The sequence below is a fragment of the Ceratotherium simum genome, chromosome 9 (assembly GCF_057802395.1).
Source record: "Ceratotherium simum simum isolate JZ-2026a chromosome 9, ASM5780239v1, whole genome shotgun sequence".
Classification (NCBI taxonomy): domain Eukaryota; kingdom Metazoa; phylum Chordata; class Mammalia; order Perissodactyla; family Rhinocerotidae; genus Ceratotherium; species Ceratotherium simum.
In genome coordinates, this window is record NC_141908.1 from 46,081,143 (window position 1) to 46,101,507 (window position 20,365).

A 20,365-nucleotide genomic window follows, 5' to 3' on the forward strand; every position below is an offset into this window, starting at 1 on the left:
TCTTGGACTCTACACCAACATACATCCAAATTCCAGAAAAAAGACATACCAGGCTCGTCTCCTTAGTACACCTTTCTTCACACTTCTCTCACTCTGTTCTTATGCCCACCAGCCACCTTACTAACTCCTACATACCTTTCAAAAAATGTTTCCAAATGTTATCTTTCTCAGGAAAATGTATGGGCACCCAGTCTAATTCAGATGACCTCCTCCATACCCACAGAGCACTCTAACTGCTTTATCACAGACAACCTGACTGTAACCACTGGTTTTGAAATATAGATTTCCTGAAAGAGTTAGAATCTAAATTGCTTGAACTCAGCAGAGTACCTGGCACGCCGAGGTCTCTCAGTGAATTTGCTGAATGAACAAACAAGAGAAAAAGTTTAATCCTTCCAGGAGTTAACTTGTAAAAGGTAAGGAAAGGAAGCAAAAAACTAGAAACAATATTTTAATATGTTCTTTACCCATAGTAGGCCAAATGGGACATTTCACATTTGAGTCTTAATAGGTAAAACAGTCAGAGAGTGGTAATAAGCAGAGACGTCATCAATGAAGGAGAATCAAGAACATACCGTTTTTTTAGAACATATTGAAACAATATCATGGTCGACAAAAATAACTTAGACTGCTGCTCTTTTGGTATTAACACTTGATGTCATTTGCTACTGAATCCAGTTAAATATAGCCTTTGTGTAAAATTCTGCAGAATCACCATGCCTCATGCAACATCAAAGATCCTCACAGAAGATCCTATTTTTTATTTCAAATGGCATTATTCTATTACTTTCTCATTTGCCTTTCTACTGAATGCATCAGCAAATTCGAACTGTTTTGAGAGCTAGAATGAAAATCAAAAGAAAGTACTCTGCAACTTCAATACCAATTGCCAAACTTAATCTAAAAACAGTTCACACACCAGTTGACCTGAATATAAAACTGATTTAGGACTTCTGGAAAACATGCAAAGACTCACGTGTGTATGTAGGTGCTAATGAGGAGAGAAGATCTTTAGCGCAGTGCTCACCTGGTTTCCCCCAAGTCCGTGACACGTATACAAAATTAATGGTTTGCCTCCTTGATTATTTTCTCCAACATCCAGACATAGAGGCTGACCAAAGCTTTTAATCTAAAGGAAAATTTTCAAGTTATAAAAATAAATTTTTAAATCTATGTGGTATATATTTTTGCAATTAATTTCAGGAAGTACTGTTAATAATAATGTAAAATCTCAAAAGCAATAAACCAGAAAGTATTTCAGCAATTTTCCCTGAACCACATAAATGTTGCTGGTAAGGAGTATACCAAGTAAAAAGGAATAGGAAAATACTCACATATCCAGATATAACAGGATTAAGGTCTGGCACATATACTTCTGGATAAATATTGTTCAGATACCATGTAAAATTTTTACATTGAAGGCGGTGCTTTATTTCAAATCTTTTTGAAAGATCACCAAATGATTTCTGGAGAAAGATGAGAAGTGAAGGGAATACTTAATCAAAACAGCATTGATAAAGTACTTCAAATGCTATTATTTGTATTTATATTTAGGTCTTAAAAAAAAAAAAATTCTGGGCCAAAATGCAAAATGCAATTTAACTGCATTCACCACTCATTCAGACAGCAAGTATGCCTGCCTGCTCGTTTCTGGCTTCACAGAGAACCAGGAACCACTGTGGGGCTGACATAGTGCTATTTTATTCTTCCTTTTTGCCGCAAACCTCCCCCACGGGACAAAGATCTCTAGCAAAATGCTGTGGGCAAAGAAATAGTAGTGGCAGCATCCAAAATTGATCCCAATTTTATATCCAAAAGTGATCTGTAAACTGAGATGTGAGAAAGCAGGTATAGAGAAACAGAGCCAACACATAATGTAATTTATATCTTTTCTCTAGTCAAGACCAACAAAAAACAACAGTTGGGAATAACTTTAAGATTTAAGGGTGTTGCTTACTCTTAATAGTATCGCCTAATGATATCCTAACAGTAACAATGTATAAGTAGAAAAAGGCAAGTTTTTAATTAATTGCATTTTATTTTTCTTTATTTTACAATTTTTTTAAAGAGCACTATTAAACTAAAAAGGTATTTAGTCTATAGGCAAAATTTTAAAGAAAAATAATATTATATTTGGTACCCAAATATATGAAAAGGTAAATACTCAAGCTTATCAATTCAGCTAAGAAAAATTTTTTCTCTGCCAACTTCAATGTCTTGAACCCAGATGTTTTAGCAACAAGTATGAAACTGTAAAAGACTTCTGGCTGGCTTATGCATTTTACCACCTAGATCAATTTGCCCTGTGGTAAAAACAGGGGTTTGCTGGCTCATTGGCACCTTTGTGGGTGACAAGAGAGCATAAGCTGTATTTAGCACCCACTTGCCTGCTTAGCCAAGTACCCTTGTGCATTACACAATCTGCCCAATTTGTCTTGGTGGCCTTGGGTAAAAAGATAGAGATCTAACCCAGCAGTGGTCTGACTTTGCATACTACTGACAGGTTACAGGGAGACCCTGGAGACCAAAGAAAAGGTGGAAAGAGGTTACCACCTTTCTTTCTGACAGTCTAAATGTTGATGCCCTTTAATCCCAATCCATACCGTACCCCCACAAGTTAGCACTGTTTGTTACAAAGAGTTCGGTGCCCATCACTGAGGCATGTTCTTAAACTGCCTAGTTCATTTACTACACCCGATATTAAAACAGCTGGAACTCAGTTGTAATGTATTAGGCATCACGATTCTGCAGAGCTTTTATCTACGACAGGGCAATAGCAACAATAGTATCGTACATTTGTTAGCACTTATTTCCTTATTTCACAGCTACTCTGGGAGATTGGCAAGTATTTCATCTCTCAAGACAGAGAAGGAGAGCGAAGAAACTTGGTTGAACACACACTCCATGTCCTGCCAATCTCCCACCCACCCTACTAAGTGCCATCCCCATTTTACAGTCTCAAGGGGCTTTGCCGAGGTAACCCCTCCAGTGAGTAGTGAAACCAGAACTTGAAATGAAAAAGACTTGATACTCCTGGTTCACTCTCCTGCCATATTCTGACATTGTCTCCATTTCCAGTTCAAAGCCACTTAGCAGCTTGATGTAGGTGTTAATCGCATTACCTAAAACCAGTTAAAATCGGTTCCACTTAGTTTAGAGTAAAATACTGAGCCACGGCAGTTACAAAAACTAATATCTTCCACCCTAAAAAGGAAACATCAAGCAGAATGCCTAAATTTTTTAAAAGTAGTTTACTCGATTTTTCCTTAAAAAAAAAGAAAAATGGCATCAATAAGTTATATATTTTAAGAATTAAAACACCTAGCTTCAAAAATAACTTTTTAAATCTTTTGTACTTGAGTTGACTCAAATAAGTAAAAGAACATGTGAACTTGGTATAGATTTTTACTGTAACCTAATTACTTAGCTCTAACTTACTTGTTTAACAATTTTTGCTGCATCTGTGTTTCTCCTATAAAATATTTCCTTGTATTCATCCATCCAGACTTCTGCAAGGCGAACTTGGTTGCGAGCAATCACCTGAGTGCCTTTTGGAAAGGAATGAGGGCTTTTGCTGCGAAAAACATGTCCAACAACAGAGCAAGGCATAATCTCCAACTGCCCACCACATTGCCATACCTGATAATTAATGATATTTGTTTAAATTTACAGTATTTTAGAAAAATCAAAGTGTTGCTTTTAAGTTTACCTTTAAGATATTAATAAAAACAAAATATACGAGAGATTTATTACAACTTCACAGATAGTCTCTGTCCTCTGCCAGTTCAACTTAAGTTCTTAAATATTAAGAACAATTTTAGTAAATGGTACAAACACTAAAGACAACAAAAGCATATTTTCAGAAAGTAATTTAACAAAATAGTGATATCAGATCTTTCATTAAAACGAATCCCAAAATTTCTTTTCGTTGAAACAATTATGCAAGCTCTCCAATATACATAGAAGACCAAAGGCTCTTCTGCATCTGACTTCCATCTTCTTATACAACCTACATGGTCACTTATCTTGAACAACAGATTCTCTGTTCTATGGCATAAACTGGCAGTCTTGGAGTAAATGCACCCAGACTCTATTTACTCCTTGCATATTCAATTTTGTAATCAAGAAAACAATTTCAGATACCCACTATTACCAAAGTACTATCTATTAAATTTGTGAAGTAGTTGGTCATTATAAAAAACTCATATGTACTTATTTAGAGATAAAGGGTCAAAAAAGCTTATTTGCATTAACTCTAAATAAAATGGCAAATCATTATATCAACACCTAGTCACTTAAATATCAAATTGGTTCTGCCATAAATAATCACTAAGCAAAAAATCTAAAATGAAGTCATGCCTAATAGAATGTGCTAGTATTAGGGCAAGTGATCATATTCTTTCTTTTTTAAACAAAAGAGAAAATTCAGTAATATGTTCAATTTAACAAACTGTGCCTGAGGTCCAATATGTGCTAGGGGTTGGGAATACTGAAAGGAATAAAATAAGACCCCTTCCCTTAAGAAGTTCAAACTTGGCTAAAATCATCACTGCCATTATGTGATGGAGCCAGAGGTAAAACTTAAATCTTCTAACTCCCAGTTCAGTTCTTTTTCCACTACATTCCAGCCTAAGGGATGAAAAATGAATGACAAAGTCATGCAGAAAATGAACTAATGAAATCAAATAAGCACATGTGGAGACCATCCAAAGTCTTTGTTTCTCATATTAACTTTTAATATGTATAGAAAAAAAAAAAAAGCTCATTTAATCCAAAGAGTTAAGTTCAATGTCCTTAAAATTATACATAAATGTTTTTCCATTCTGACTCCCTTGATAATCAAGTCATTTCCTGAAGCACTAGATTTCATTATATTTATCTTGGCTGGAATTCAGTAGCTGCAAGTGCATTAACTGGTGTTATTGCCTGGACACAGGCGTTTAATTGATTCCTCTTGTTACATTCGCAGCAATGAATAAATATTTTAAGTTACATTTTAAACGGAAATACCGTTATTCTAAAATTTCTAGCAATTAAATTTTAGAAAGCACAAAAAGTAAAGACTGCACACTTTCACGATAATCTGTATCAGCCAATTAAAACAAATATTTTATTATTTAATATGCTCTGTTTTTATAAACTTACTCTGAAAGACATTTCTATATTTTCACCTCCCCAGATTTCCATTTCTTCATCGTAAGTTCCAATATATTCAAAATACTCTTTTGATATGGAAAAAAGGCCTCCTGCAAAAGTGGGTGTTCTGAAAAATAATCCAGTTGAACTTTGTTATAAAAGTCAAATATGAAAAAAACCATATTTTAAGAGCAACTGAATTAAATTCACCAACAAATTAAAGAGAAATCACAATTGTAGAGCTTTTATATAGATTAATAAAAACTAAAGATGCTATCTTCAGAGTCAAGTTTTTGTGGGGGAGGAGAAATGCTTTAAGTATCCTTTCCCAGCAGAGCAAAATTATGGTGTCTTCTAACCAAGCTTAAAGATTCTTAAGATTATGAGGAAGACATAAGAGCTCACTTAATTATTTTTATTTATTTATTTTTTTGTGAGGAAGATCAGTCCTGAGCTAACATCCATGCTAATCCTCCTCTTTTTGCTGAGGAAGACCTGCTCTGAGCTAACATCTATTGCCAATCCTCCTCCTTTTTCTCCCCAAAGCCCCAGTAGACAGTTGTATGTCATAGCTGCATATCCTGCTAGTTGCTGTATGTGGGACGTGGCCTCAGCATGGCCGGAGAAGCGGTGCGACAGGTGAGAGCCTGGATCCGAACTCGGGCCACCAGTAGTGGAGCGCGCTCACTTAGCTAAGCCACGGGGCCGGCCCCAGCTCACTTAATTCTACTTGCTACTCGGTAAGGTGACGTGTAAGTAAGTACATAAATGACTTTTCAGTTCCCTACATATAGAATGTGTGTGTTCTTTATTTTGTTAGTGTGAGCTACCTTGGAGGCAATTACTGTAAAAAGCAAAGAGTACATACATATTCAAATAATTGAACTGTATATAAGACTTTGAGAGCAATCATCTTACTTAATTGGGTAGGTTTCATCTTTCCTTCTTTGCTTCTCATGATCAGGAAGTGATTCCCAGCCAAATGAAAGGCTCCAGTCAAAATTTCCACGGTTATGGTTACTTCCATAAGGAGAAGGTTTGTTGAATTCAAACGTGTTCATATCTATGGATGCAATATCTGGACTCACGACGGCAGTGTAGTTCTCTGCTATTCTGGCCAGCAGAGGCTCTAACCAACCATAGAAACACTCGCCTGGTAGGAACACAATTTTAATTAATTCAATGAAAACATTGAGGGTTTTTTCTTTTGTTTTTTTTGGAAAAGGGTTTACAGAGAAATGAAAATAAAGTCATTTGGGTCTTGAAGATTTATATAGGGGAGATTTCTTAATGGTTCCTTGTGAGGAGATGAGGGTAGGATGAAACAAGTAAAACAAGATTCAGCATAGTTAGGGAAATTTCCCTATACATGATTGATCTTTTTTTAACCTTAGAATGGAAACAAAATGATATGGATGTATTAAAGTTTCATATGATGTGTTTGTCTTTAAAATGGGCCATGAATCAAAGATAACTTGTTGCTGATCCATACTACATAGCCTCAAAAGTGTTCTGATTTAAATTTGTCTCCCTGAGTAAGATATAGTAATTCAAATCTTCATTTCTCTGAGTGAGTCTTAGGAGAAAATGAGGAATCACAACATTCTGATTTTAGTAGTTGAAGAAGGACCATTCAAACCTGCCCCAGCCCTACTGGAAAATGAGGCAAAGGAGTGCCGTGCAAAGTCCGGGCCCTGGTCACCGGCCAGGCTGTCTTACATAACACACAGACAGCTCAGGAGATGCCAGGCTGTGCAGTCCTACTCAGGGCTCCCCATCCAGTGGAGTTTGACAGTCATGGTCCAGGAGGACCTTCAGACACATTTGCCTGGAGGGGAAGAATGCCCAGTCTGACATTATTGTAAATTCGGACTAGAAGAGGGAATATTGGAGAATGAACCATTTCCTTTTAAAATCACCTTGAGATCTCTCTTCATTTTTTAAGTGCCCAGTATTAAGAGAATACTGGGTGTGTTAGCTCTAAGGAGACTCAAGCAAATCTAACAGGACTTTTGTAACAATTAGTGAAGAATAGAAACCACTTGTTGGGTCAAATATAACCTAAGGGCTGGCCAATTCACAGCTAAACACTCATACAGAGTAAGATCCACTAAATTTAGAGCTTGAGGGAGTGAGTGACATTTTAGTAATACCTAACGTGTACATTAAACATTGACTCTAAAAACACTTTCTAATACTTTATCTAGAATCATTGACGCTGAAAAAAACATTAAAATACAAAGAGGAAAAAAAAAAAACCAGCAGCAACAAAACAAACCAAAACTGCCAATGTTCATGGGAGAGATACCAGACAAAGCTGGGAAGGGGCACCCCTAACTTGGCAAAAGAGTGTGCAAATCTCTGGAAAAAACACAAAACTGAAATATAAAAATTAAAAGTGTCAGTAACTAGGACAAAGTTTAACGATAGGGTTGACTACACTTAAACAAACCTTCCACTAATTTTAAAGTGTAGGAATCAAGAATAACAAGGAAACACACTTTTTTTTTTTTTTTGACAGAATGAGCATCTGAAAAAAATCTCAGGCAAGGATAACTCACTGGGGAAACTGGTCACTGGTGGACAGTAAAGTTGAGGAGCCTTAAACAGAAGGAGGTAAGGACTCCACGTAAGTGAAAGGAAGTTCCTACTCAGAGCTGTCATCTGTGTGGGCCCTCATAGCTATAATGACCAGTTGAAAATGATGTTAAAAGAAAATGCAATTAGGCATTTAAAGAAAAGTCTTCCTTACCTTTTAAATTAGAGGGAGTGGGAAGGAAAATGTTACAACTGTGTTTATACATATATACTTACAGTGAGCATCTAAAAATGTGAGCGTTTCAGCTGTTGCTACTGTTGCTCCTAGCAACCGTGCAGTGATCAGACCTTTTCTCTCTCTTTGTCTGACTATTTTTACTATAGAAAATTGTTTTATATATTCCTCTAGTTTACCATGTAAATACTCTGTAAGAAAAAAAAATCAGAATTAACTCTTCCTAAGATTGTTTTCATATATAATATATGAAAGCTAATAAAGAAACCACAGGGTAATGATCCCCTCCACAGTTATAATCTTAGCAGTTGCACATATTCTTCCATTGAGGTGAAAATTATATCATCTTTATTTTAACTCTTTATTGGGGAAAAAAATCTATATATGCAAATGTTAACTTCTGAACTACCATAATGCATAACAGTATAACATATACTTATCCTGTATGTGTCATATGAATAAATGCAATGTATTTGGGGGAAGTGAGAGACTTCACATGAAGTAGACCCCAGGAGTTAAGAAGAGTCATTTAGAGGTCAGAGAAAATAGACTAAGGAAGCGAAAGAAACTGAATTTGGCCAAAAAGATACTTGGTACTTCTTAAAATTGGTATTTAAATCTGGAAATTTATAGAAAAATGCCAAGTATCAAAAAGATTCTCAGATATTTAGGCAATGAACAAAATAATTTAAGACCAAAATCTCAAGAAAAAGGCGAGCAGGAAAGTCCAGGGCTACAGCAGTTGGGAATATTTCTATAAAGAGTCAGCAGAAAATTTTCAAAAGCTCTGGAGTCCCCTGACAGAATTTTTTCCAGTAAAAATATGAAAAAAGAAAGGAGCATGTAAATCAGAAATGAAGTTTAAAAACAGACAAAATTTTAGTAATGGGTATATAATTTAAAATATTCAATATTCCAATTTGGATGAGATACATAATAAGATAAGCAAGAGTTAAGAAAGTAGGTGAAAGGAAAACACATTAATCAAGTCACTCCAGTGTTGTTCATATTTTTAAACAATTTCTTATTCCTGCTTTTTCACCATTAAATTCTTGATTCCTTGTTGAGTATATAACACAATTCTTCAAGTGGCCTTCTTGGGCCCATAGCACAGGCTCAAAAAGATTTGGGAATATTGAGAACATCCATAAATGTCCCGGTATGATGTTTGCTTCTGTGGGATTTCAGAAGTAAATGCATGACTCTGACTTTATCTGTGATTATATGATTTTTCAATTCTCCAGTGGTACACATAACAGAGTTGCTTATTGAAAGCTTAAACATTCATAAAGGAGGTGAGAGACCAGGAAGAACTTTTGTGGAAAAATAAATCTGTCCAAACACTGCTGTCTCAGAGTAACAGGTTAACTTTTTAAGCACCTTCTAAGTACTTCAGAATTAATTCTGAAATACAAGCAGGATTGTAATCTGTCTTAAAAATATAATCATAGATATTTGTTTTAATCATAGGCTTGCAAAATAGAAACTTATAAAACAGAAACATTTCAAAGGTCTTAATGCGGATTAACTTTTTAAATGGATCAATACAGATTCTTTAAATAAACCCTCCCACTGTTCGAATGTGTTAAGAAATTTTGATTTATCCACAACTTCCAAACTTCCTATAAATTTTTACCTGCCCCCTAAATAGTCCCCACCCACACCCTTCCTTCTGTGAGGTTAAGAGCACAAAGCTGTGAAATCACACCTCCCACGTTCAATTTACAGCACCATTACTTTTAGCAGTGTGACTTTGGGCAAGTTATTTTACCTTTTTGTACCTCAGTTTCTTTATCTGTAAGATGGGGATAATAGGACTTGACCTTACAGGGGGTTGGGAGGATAAAATGAGAGATTACTCTACAAATAAAGCATTTAAGACAGGGACTAGCACATGGCCTATGCTCTGAAAATGTTGATCATCTTTTGTTTGTTATCATTGGGATTTAACTATCTCTGTTACTTGATTATCCACATATTTATGCTGCTTTTCCCTAAGCAAATTGAAATCAGGGACTCTGGTTTCTACTTCACAAGCTCCTTTGCAGCAAGTAGGGACACATTTTCCACAGTGGGTACTCATTAGATAGCTCTTTGACTGATTCAATAAGACAAATCACACCAGTATGCAAAGATAGCCCTCGCCAAGAAAACTGTTTCAAATCTGTTGTTGACTGCTATAAAGAATTATAAAAATAATCAGACCCTTCGACCACACAGTCCTACTTTTACTAACTTATCCAAAGATATAATTCAAAAGAAGGAAAATAACAAGCACAAGGATATTCACTTCAGTATAATGTACAGTAATGTTATGGGATGAATAAAGGTGAACAGTTAAATAAAATGCATCTAGTTCACCATTGTCACTAAAAATAAAGTTTTGAAGGTAAAAGAAAAGAGCTAATAACAATGTTATGTGGAAATGTCCGATTTCAAAACTGGATTTCTGATATGGATATAATTAGATAAACATTATAGGCTTATTTAGACAGTGATTAGGAGAGAGAAGGAAAAGATTAAAATGGTTAAAACAGAAAGATTATGAATGGATACCTCTTTTCATTCTGATTTCCTTTAATTCTATTAATTTTGTTTGTGCAATAATAGAAGTTACCTTCAACTGAAGGCTTACTAGAAGTAGCCTTACTGTGCCCCTATTGCCCTGCTACTTGGAAAATCAAACAAAACAAAAATCATCTGAGAGGCGAGTTCAAGAAACCGAAGAAAGATTTCTAAGTTTTTGTTGGTCTGTTTTTTTGCTTTTTAAGATAAAACATATGAGAAGTATGCAGAACTTAATCAGACGTCACTTAAAACTCCACCGACTACAGTCCAACTAGATGGAAAGTATAAAAATTCAGAACAGATCAAACAGTAAATAAATTAGTTGATTACAATTGAGTGGTGAAGTAACCTGGGTAAGAAGATTGGAGATTCAAATCAGACATCTGCATACAGTGTGTAACTTGAATCCAGGGAACTTGAATTGTAAAACTTCCCCAATTGGTGGACAGGTTTCATATCCAGGTCAACGATCCTAGTGATAAGCAAACTTATTCCACCTAGATGTTAATTTACCTGGAGAACAAAACCTCAAATCACTCAGGATATGTGATTTTGAAATCATAGGAAAGTTTAGAATTGCATGTAGAAATAATTAAATAAACTAGGTTAATAATTTTATGCTTTATTCACTTATTACCATTTCTGAAGTCCGGATACATCTTATAATCGATGACATGTCACTTAATAGGCAGTGTCATTTTTTTGTCTGTTATCTTGTGGTACATAAAGTAATGATTTATTTTACAATAGATGGTGCTTTGGATTTGATAAAATATTACCTCCGTTTTACAGATGAGGAAACACCTAGTTAGTGCTGGAGCTGGAATTTGACCTTAAGGAATTTGGCTTCAAACTTAGGCTTATTCAGGAATAAACTTCATAATCATTGAAATAATCTGGATCTGTTTGGTATTTAAAATACTTGTAATGTTTGAAAATTTAGCAAATTAGAGTATTTGTCAGATTAGCCTTGTGATTCCAATTGAACATGTGTAACTTCATAACTGATTATCATAATTTTAAGTAGAAACACATTAAAGAATTTGGCTAACTTTGCAAACAACATCGGAATATTTAAAAGAGCCAAAATAAAACAGGATGTGGTGACTCAGTGATTTTTTACTACTCTTTTATATTATTAATATATTATTTATATTAACTCATCTAATCTTCAAAACAATCCTAGGAGTTATGCACCATTTATGTATTTCCTCAATTCTAAGTTGTACAATTGGATACTTCTTATAATCAGTGGCATGTTAGTTTTAATTGGCTGTAAGGGTTTTTTATTCTAGTAGTATATAAACTAATGACATACCATACAATAAATTTGATGAGATATGTCATTTTCCCCATTTTACAGATACAGAAACTGAGGCACGGGGGGTTAAGTAACTTGTCCAAGTTACATAGCTGGTTAGGACCAAAACTGAGATTCAAACCAAGGCAGCCTGACTCAAGGCTCAAGTCCGCGCTCTTAACCACCTTGCCTTACAATAAAAGTCTCATGCGAGGACTACAACGTTATGAATAATGATGTTTCATACATTTAACTCCAAAATATTCAAATATGGATATCCTCGGATTCTACTTCCATTCATCATACATACCATATATGCTATCATATTTAAGCTGAGATGGCATACAGAGAGTATAATATAACCAAATAGACTTTGAACAACACCACATGGATTTACTCAGGAACAATCTAATTTGCGCATGCTTTCTTACCATCTACACTAGCATCATCCACCAAAATGATTTCCTTCAGCAGTATGGCAGGTGAAGAATAGAGCACACTGTGGACAGTTCTAAGCAGTGTGGACCACGCTTCATTATGAAAAACTATTATGACACTAGTAGTAGGCAGGGGAGGACAGCGCTTAAATTTTTGTTCAATACATCTAGAAGAAGTCAAAGAAGTAGAAAAACAATTATGAATTTTATTACTTTGTTTCACAGTTATACCATTAATAAAATTATCATTACTTAACCTTTATCACCAAAGAAATGATAGTGGATAGTTTCTTTCTATGGAAGATGATCTTAATGCTATGTAAATATAAACAGATCAAAACAAAATTTTTTTATAACCAGACCACTCACCCAGAGATCATGTCCACTGATACAGACTACATGTCAAGGATTAAAACACGCTATTCTAAGCTTTCTCAACAATAATACAAATAACATTTTAAATAAGATAAATAACCTATAAATGAGACAACCCGTAAAAATGGTAAATATTTGTAATTGCTCAAATAAAAACCAAGTTTTTCTCCTTCCTTGTAGAAATCACCCATTTTTCTTATTATTTGCAATTTTTAAATAGTGCAACTTTATTAAATATTCATTTTTGTAGAGATTATCTTAAATCAGATACTTTCCTAAGTACGCAATATTTTCCAAGTTTATTTAATCAATTTACTTAATCTATACTTGAACTAAAAGGGAAAAAATAGCTCACTATAAAATCTATTTTCTTAAGATGTTCATCATTCAGCAAAAACTTAAGTACCTACCATATACTTTATGCCATGCTACGTTAAAGATTTTTGCTCCAATAATCCAATCTACTGTTCAATTAAATAAGACAGAATTTTAAAATTTCCTTTTTAAAAAACTATATTTAAAAATTTAAAATAAAATTTGTAAATCCATTTTAAAAGTCCTGTGCTCCTTTTGCCACACGAAACATTGATAGGGAAAGGAGAGAGATCCTAAGTAGTTTTTGACTAATTAGTGGTACTAATTTCACAATACGATTTCATAAACCCCATTTATTTTGAACGAGTAGCAGATTAAACTTATGGTTTAAAATTTGTTTTACATGTCATTTAAAGCAGTGAAATTAAAATAACTTGCTCGGGTGGTGAACATGATGTAAGCTATGCAGAAATAGAAGTATAATGATGTACACCTGAAACTTATACAATGTTATAAACCAATGTTACTGCAATAAACAAAAAATTTTTAAAAAAGATAAAAAAATGAAAAACAACAACAAGAACAAAAGAACATGCATGTACCCCCCCCAATAAGGTGGAAGAAAAACATCTGGGTGAAGCAGCCATTAAAGGAAATGGTCTTTTTCTGTGACAGAAGGTCCACAAGAACCTTGGAAGCTGTGATGGAGGAAAAGCAGATGTCGGCAATAGATAAATTACGCAGCAAAAAATACATGGGGGTGTGAAGGCAAGACTCACAGGTCACAGTGACCATGATGAGAAGGTTTCCCAGCAGAGTTGTGACATACACCCAAAGTAGGAAAAGAAATAAGACCAAGTTCAGTTCTTGATTCTAGGTTAGGCCAAGGAAAATAAATTCTTTTACCCTGGTGCAAAAAAAAAAAAAAATAACTTGCTAAAGTGACTGCATACTCTCAGTCAAACCATCTGAAAACTCTGGCATATAGAAATGTGCTTAAATTATCAGTCACATGACCATCTGGCTTTGGGAGAAACTGGATCTATATTTCTAATGAGCATGGAAAAGATTAGCAATTCTTCAGAAAATATGTTCCTTGCTGATACAGGTTAAAGAAAGAAAGTATTAAATCTTCACCAACTCTTCACAGTTCTAGCTATCTATTCCTATCAAAAAAAAGGGTTCTTTATGTGCTTAGTTGTTTTTCACTTATTTTATGACTAATATTATTGAATATTATTGCAGCATCTCAATGCTAACTTGGGAAAAAAAGGCTTATCTTGAGCTGACTTTGATTGTCATGTCAAAGAATAAAAATCGTGCTTCTTGAATTGTGACATGGATTGCTTTTCGGTCAAGATCTCTTCCAAAAATCAGTAAAGTGTAATATTGCATTTTAACCTATTAACGTAAAAAAGGAACTATACTGTGCCCTGTTATAATAGCTATAATATTTATAGACATTCATTTGTTTCTTCACACATTCACTTAAAAATGATGAGCAACTTAACCTTGAAGCACAGAGATTAGAATCGAGGACAGTAATCTACACAACTTCAATATTGAGGGACTCATGGTTGGAGCAGGTATTTATGATTATAAATCTAGAAAAATATGAGTGAAGCAATCAATTTAAGTCTACTAAAGTACTTTTCTTCAAGTTCACTTCCAAATATAATTCTATTATAACCAGAAAGCAAAATATGTAGGCATTGTTTGCTTAGTTTGTCCATCTTACACTTTCAACAAATCTACAGACCATTTGAAAGCACTAGAATTCATTTTAGCCATCTTAAATGATCAACTAAGGACAGAGAGACAGCACAGTAGAATCTAGGGGGTAAATCTCAGTCAAAACACTGTATACTTGAGATAAACATGCAAACAAAGTGACAATAAAAATTCAATGTTGGCATCTCATAAAATAAAGAAAGACAGCTCTATAAATACGAGCATTTATTCAACAAAACTCTAAAGAAAGAATCATAACTGAATTAGTAATTATAACAATATTGTCCCTTAAAAGAAAGGTTACAAAACACAGGGCATTCTTAAATATAATTATAGCACTGGAAGTAGCCACAAAGTCTGTGACTTAGTTCATAAAATATTGTTATCTAAAAGTTCCAAAACCTTGGCCCATTTTTAAACATTTCTATTCTACAGCAATATACCAAGGAATAGAAACAACTCTCCGCCTCCTACATTTCCCGTAAAAACTGCCCTATATTTCCTCCTTAATAGATAAGAAAACTAAAGCATTTAAGAATAAAGGATTTCCTTGTGGTTCTATAGAGGTCAGATCTAGAATTCAGTTTTCTAATTTCTATGATGATAACTTTTCATGTGTGTAATGCTTCCCCAAACATAGATACGGATATCTAGCCTCAATAATCATAAGCAAAAATAATTAAAACAGATTAAATAAGTGGTATTTGCTGATTTTTTGTCTCAGAGTGGCTAAAGAACAAGCAACTACCTTAGCTAATGCCCCTCCCCTGCAAACCGTAGTGATAAACAGTAAACAGTGAATATCCTTCAACATACTCAGGAGGTCGAGTGTCTGGTCCAAGATCTCGGTGTAAAGAAATCCTGTCACTTGCAAAAGCATTAAAACAGTGTTTTGCTTCTCCACGTTCTTTTTCCTTCTGCTCTTCAACACTTAAATTGGTTGTCTTGAATGCTTTACCAGAAGCACCAGGTGCATTAGAATCCTGAGGTGGGCGATCAAGAACGGGTTTCAATTCTGCTGCTGTGTAATATCCTTGCAAACAAGGTCTCTCACCAGCATCAACGTTTTGCCTGACAGGTGCTCCTATTTGCATTTTTGGCATTGCATCTTTAATATTGTTTACAGCTTCTAGCATTAAATCTAACACCTTGTTTTTGTTTTTCATGTTTTTTTCCATCCTTGACTCCTCTTTGGAATATTGAACACTTACTTCTCTTTGCATTAAAATCAAAAATATTATAAAGAAAAAAATTACTCCACCAAGCTTCCAGAACTTTTTATGGTAATGTCTTTTAAGGTGTAATTTTACTAGTCGCTTTACATGAGCCATTCTGACATTAAAAGCTTGTCACTTGACAAATAACAGTTATAGTTTCCTCTGTTACTTATATTTTTTATCATAGATTTGCTGGCAAGAAGTTTTCCTTAAATTGTAATACCTATAAACAGAATAGATAGATAGACGGAATTAGTAGCTATTCATTCTTATAGGTATGGTTCAATTCATTTATTTAGCCATCAACTGAACATAAGCTATAAACAAGGTACTCTTATAGCTAACAAGAATACAAAGATATCTTGCCCACAAGAAAATTGCCCTTTTGGAAGAACACAAGTGCTATAATTAACTACATTCTATTGGGGCTATAAAATACTAGTGATTTCTCTCTAGTAAAAAAAATACATTCTTTGTTAACTCTGGCTAATATCTACTAGATGATATGCATAAATTATTTTTATAAATATATTTGAGTTAAAAAAAAGATATAACTCAATAACCAAGGAGCCAAAGGACTTCTTTAAACTAATTATAAAGAAAAGACAGAATCTATAAGAAAGCAAAGATATACTGACAGGTAGTCAGGCATGTATCTAAAATAGTACTCTTTATTTTATGAAGTTTGCCCTCAACCTATGAACTTCTACTCCAACTAAACCAATTAAGATTATAAAGCAGCTTCACCAACAAGTAAACTGGCATTCCTCCAAATTTGCTTACCTGATAGTACCTGTAAATTCTGACAGAACCAATAAAGAATAGAAAATTAAGAGCCTTTAATGTGTTGTTATATAACAGCTATTTTAATAGCTCACACCAATACAAAATCTAATAGCAAAAAGAAAATGACAGGGGCCAGCCAACTGGCGAAGCGGTTAAGTTTGCACACTCTGCTTTGGCGGCCTGGGGTTCGCAGGTTCAGATCCCAGGTGCGGACCTACACGCCGCTCATCAAGCCATGCTGTGGCAGTGTCCCACACACAAAAAATAGAGGAAGACTGGCACAGATGTTAGCTCACCAACAATCTTCCTTAAGCAAAAAGAGGAAGATTAGCAATAAATGTTAGCTCAGGGACAATCTTCCTCACCAAAAACAGAGAAAATGACAGTAAGCTTACTTGAAGTGTCTTTGAAGAGGCAATAGAGATCATTGAGTTATAAAAGCAGTACTTGGTTTGATGAAATACTGCTTGCAGTTGATCCTAAGAACAGAGCAACATGCTTACTACATCCTAATATGGGCCACCAGGAACAAAAAAAAAGAAAAGAAAAAGAGGACATTGATGAAGCCTGAATCATGGTGAAGGTTGATTTTCTTCATGATGCTTAAAAATATGTAACATGAAAAGGTTTCAGTACACGATTACATACCTTGCACCATTATAGTCAGTCAAGTAATTTGCAAGGGCAAAGAGGCAAGAAAAATGCCTGTCCTCCCTAAATCCTAAACATATTTTAAGGAAAATGTCATTTATGGAAGTGAAAATTAATTTGACACTTTATTCAGCTTCTCTTCCAAAGTTATCACTAAATTTAAAATAAGAAAACCAAGTTCCATGATGGATCCTCTGGCCCTTAGCAAGAACTTTTAAGCTGAATAAACAAAATAGACAGAACTTGAATACCTATTTCTACACACTATTTCTAATTGGACTGCTCTATTTTTTTGTGGTATGGAATGGACACTTCAGCTCCAAAAGATACCTCAATTATGATGTATGTTGCCCAAAAAATGAGATTCCAATACATCTGGGCTTTGGTTACCTTAAGAGTCCCATGTAAGGATTAAAATGACCTCTTAAGCTTTTTACATTATTTGAAGACATAATAGGAGTTTCAGAAGCATACAATTGTGGTTGTGTAATTTTTTATGTGTCAAATGTTGGGCTAAGCTATGGCTACAAGATTAAAGATAACTTTAAGGCCCAGAGAGTAGTATGAAATATGGCACAGCAACAGGCAACCACAAAGCAGTGTGATGTGTGCTATGACGGGGGACTATGAAAGCCACATGGAAGAGAAGGAGAAACGTTAGGGAAAATTTTCCAAAGATGACACCATCATTGAGCAGAATCTTGAAAAATAAGCAATTTTTAGGCAGGCAGACGAGAGAGGAGAGAGAGGGAATGGCAGATGCAAAGGCATAAAAGCAAAAGAAGACATGGCCAGTCCTTGAGTACAGCAGAAGTAGAAAGCACAGGTAGGAAATGGCAGGAGGTGAGGCTGGGAGGTCAGTTAAAGACAAGTTCACAAAGTGAATTTGGAATTTACCAATGTTGTCCTGAATGGATGGAATGGAAAGAACTGAATGATTTTAAGGAAGGTTCATAACCATATTTATGTTTTACAAAAGTCACAGGTTCCTCAGTACCAGTAAAGGTGATGGATATCAAAGAGATGAGAGGACAAGGAAGGACTGAGAGGACTGATTTAAGAGAGTCCAGGAAGTAGAAGCAGATAGGACTTGGTGAGAGAAAGGGAAGAATGGAAGGTGGGTGGGTGAAGTGATGACATTAACAAAAGCAGGGAATATGGAAGGATAGACTTGGAGTGGGAATTAGGGAGATAATTTGTTTAATTTTGGACATGAGAAATCTGAGATGCTGGTAGGACTTCCAAGGCGAGTTCCCATGAGCAAAAAGAAAAATGGGACTGAAAATCAGGGAAAAGCTCTGTCCTAGAGATGAAAATTTGAGAGTCAGTCTTAGGGTGCAGAGGAGTTCACTTACAGTATATAAAGAGGCCAGGGAAATAGCTACATTTAAGGGGTGGGAAGAAAACAGAGAGACTGGAAAGAAAGACCAGGGGAAACAAGAAAACAAAACAAAGGAGAGTCAAGGGAAAATAGACTGACAGATAAAGCATCCATGTCAAAAGGATGTAGATTTTACAATCTGCATCTTATCCTTGAGAGATGTTCATTGTTTGGCAGTTGGTTGATCCTTATAAGTAAAGTTCAACTAGACGTGGTCCATTGGGCTTTAGTGCAAAACCAGAAATGAACTTTGGCAGAGAATCCATTCCAAGATCCTAGGGCTTAGGATCCAGAGTGCTTTCAGACTAACAGACAACAACCTGATCTAAGAGGTTCCAGGAAGATAAGGAGGGGCAAAATGTTGGAGTTTCACAGGATAATGGTCCCTAACCTATGAAATACAACCTGATCACCATTCTCTAACCACAGCTTGACTATAAATAAATAGATATAAATCAACTTATGTTCACCCTCCTTTCTTTCCCTGAGAGAAACACCAAAAATCCCCTTCTACAGTGCTATTCAGCAATACTAGATTTCTTCAGTAAACAGTAGTAGGCAGGCTAGACTAGGAATTTGAAAAGGAATGAACTGGTCTCCTTTTAACACAACATACAACAGGAAAGAGTCCTAGGAAAGCACAGAGTAGAGGGAGATGATAGTACTAAATCCTTCTACAGTAGTGATGGCTTTCCCAAAATATTTTATGCCAGAAATCATATCTGTGGGTAGGGTGGGGAATTAGGAAGAAGGATGGAATTAATGAGGCAGTTAGAAGACAGTTCTTTTTTAGGAATAAATTATAAACTAAAGGAGTTTTCTTCATCAACAGGGCAATAATCCTATCATTGTACATGCTTACCTACCTGAGGAAGTCATTCAATTAGTAGGTGTTAGTTTAGGATGTCTTTAAGGAAAGAGTCAAGGAAAGGTCATGCAGGACATGGATAGTGTCTCTCTTATTCATGGTTGTTTTTCTAGCACTTACCACAATGTTGGTGACATAGTGTGTACCCAATAAATGTTTGTTGACTGGAAAAGGGAAGGAGGACCAAGATTTCATTTATTATTAGAAATAATAAAAACAATAGTGAAGCCCGGTACCTGAGGGTTACTGGATTCAATAAGAACACAATTACCCTTTGACCTTGTTCCCAAAATAGCCATAGATGAAAAGAAGTTAATCTTGTTAATTTGCTATTTTCTTGTTTAACCTGAGGGGTGACTCAAGGGTCACAAGGATTTATGAGCTTGTTTCCCAGAAGAAAAAGAATGCCTTTAAGGAAGTCACCAGATAACCAGCCCCCAGCTGCCCTTGACACCCAGAAGTCTGACTGCCCAAGGGCTTATCTGGAGTGAAAGGAACATGGATTTCCCCTTTCTTTTTCCAAAACTCCTCCACCCAAGCCCCTTAGCTCTATAAAGACCCCCTGTTTTCTTCTTTTGGGAAGGAAGATTTGAGAGAACCTATCCTACCACCTTCTCATTTTGGCCAGCTCGAATAAACCTTTCTGCATCTCCAAGGACAGGTGTCTCAGTGATTGGCTTATTGCACATCGGGCACACAAACTTGAGATTAAGAGGTTCAGTATCAACAGTTAAGTTTTGTTAAATGTTGATTAAGTCCCTGATACCTTAACACTTACTACAAAAATTCTATTCTACTTTTCCAATAATCTTGTGAAGTCTATGTTA

General features: G+C 35.2%; 1 protein-coding gene across 2 annotated transcripts in view; it reads right to left on the reverse strand.

Annotated features, from left to right (window-relative positions):
• GALNT3 (polypeptide N-acetylgalactosaminyltransferase 3) overlaps nt 1-20,365 on the reverse strand; it is a 52,999-nt gene that overhangs the window by 6,416 nt on the left and 26,218 nt on the right. For both annotated transcript variants that reach the window (XM_004428241.3, XM_087435332.1), the window contains 8 exons: nt 15,452-16,075; nt 12,209-12,381; nt 7,951-8,100; nt 6,055-6,289; nt 5,146-5,263; nt 3,439-3,639; nt 1,335-1,466; nt 1,028-1,129 (listed from right to left, as the gene is read on the reverse strand). In XM_004428241.3, the coding sequence (XP_004428298.1) occupies nt 1,028-1,129; nt 1,335-1,466; nt 3,439-3,639; nt 5,146-5,263; nt 6,055-6,289; nt 7,951-8,100; nt 12,209-12,381; nt 15,452-15,966 (1,626 nt within the window). In that variant the 5' untranslated portion in view covers nt 15,967-16,075. The remainder of the gene's footprint in view (nt 1-1,027; nt 1,130-1,334; nt 1,467-3,438; nt 3,640-5,145; nt 5,264-6,054; nt 6,290-7,950; nt 8,101-12,208; nt 12,382-15,451; nt 16,076-20,365) is intronic.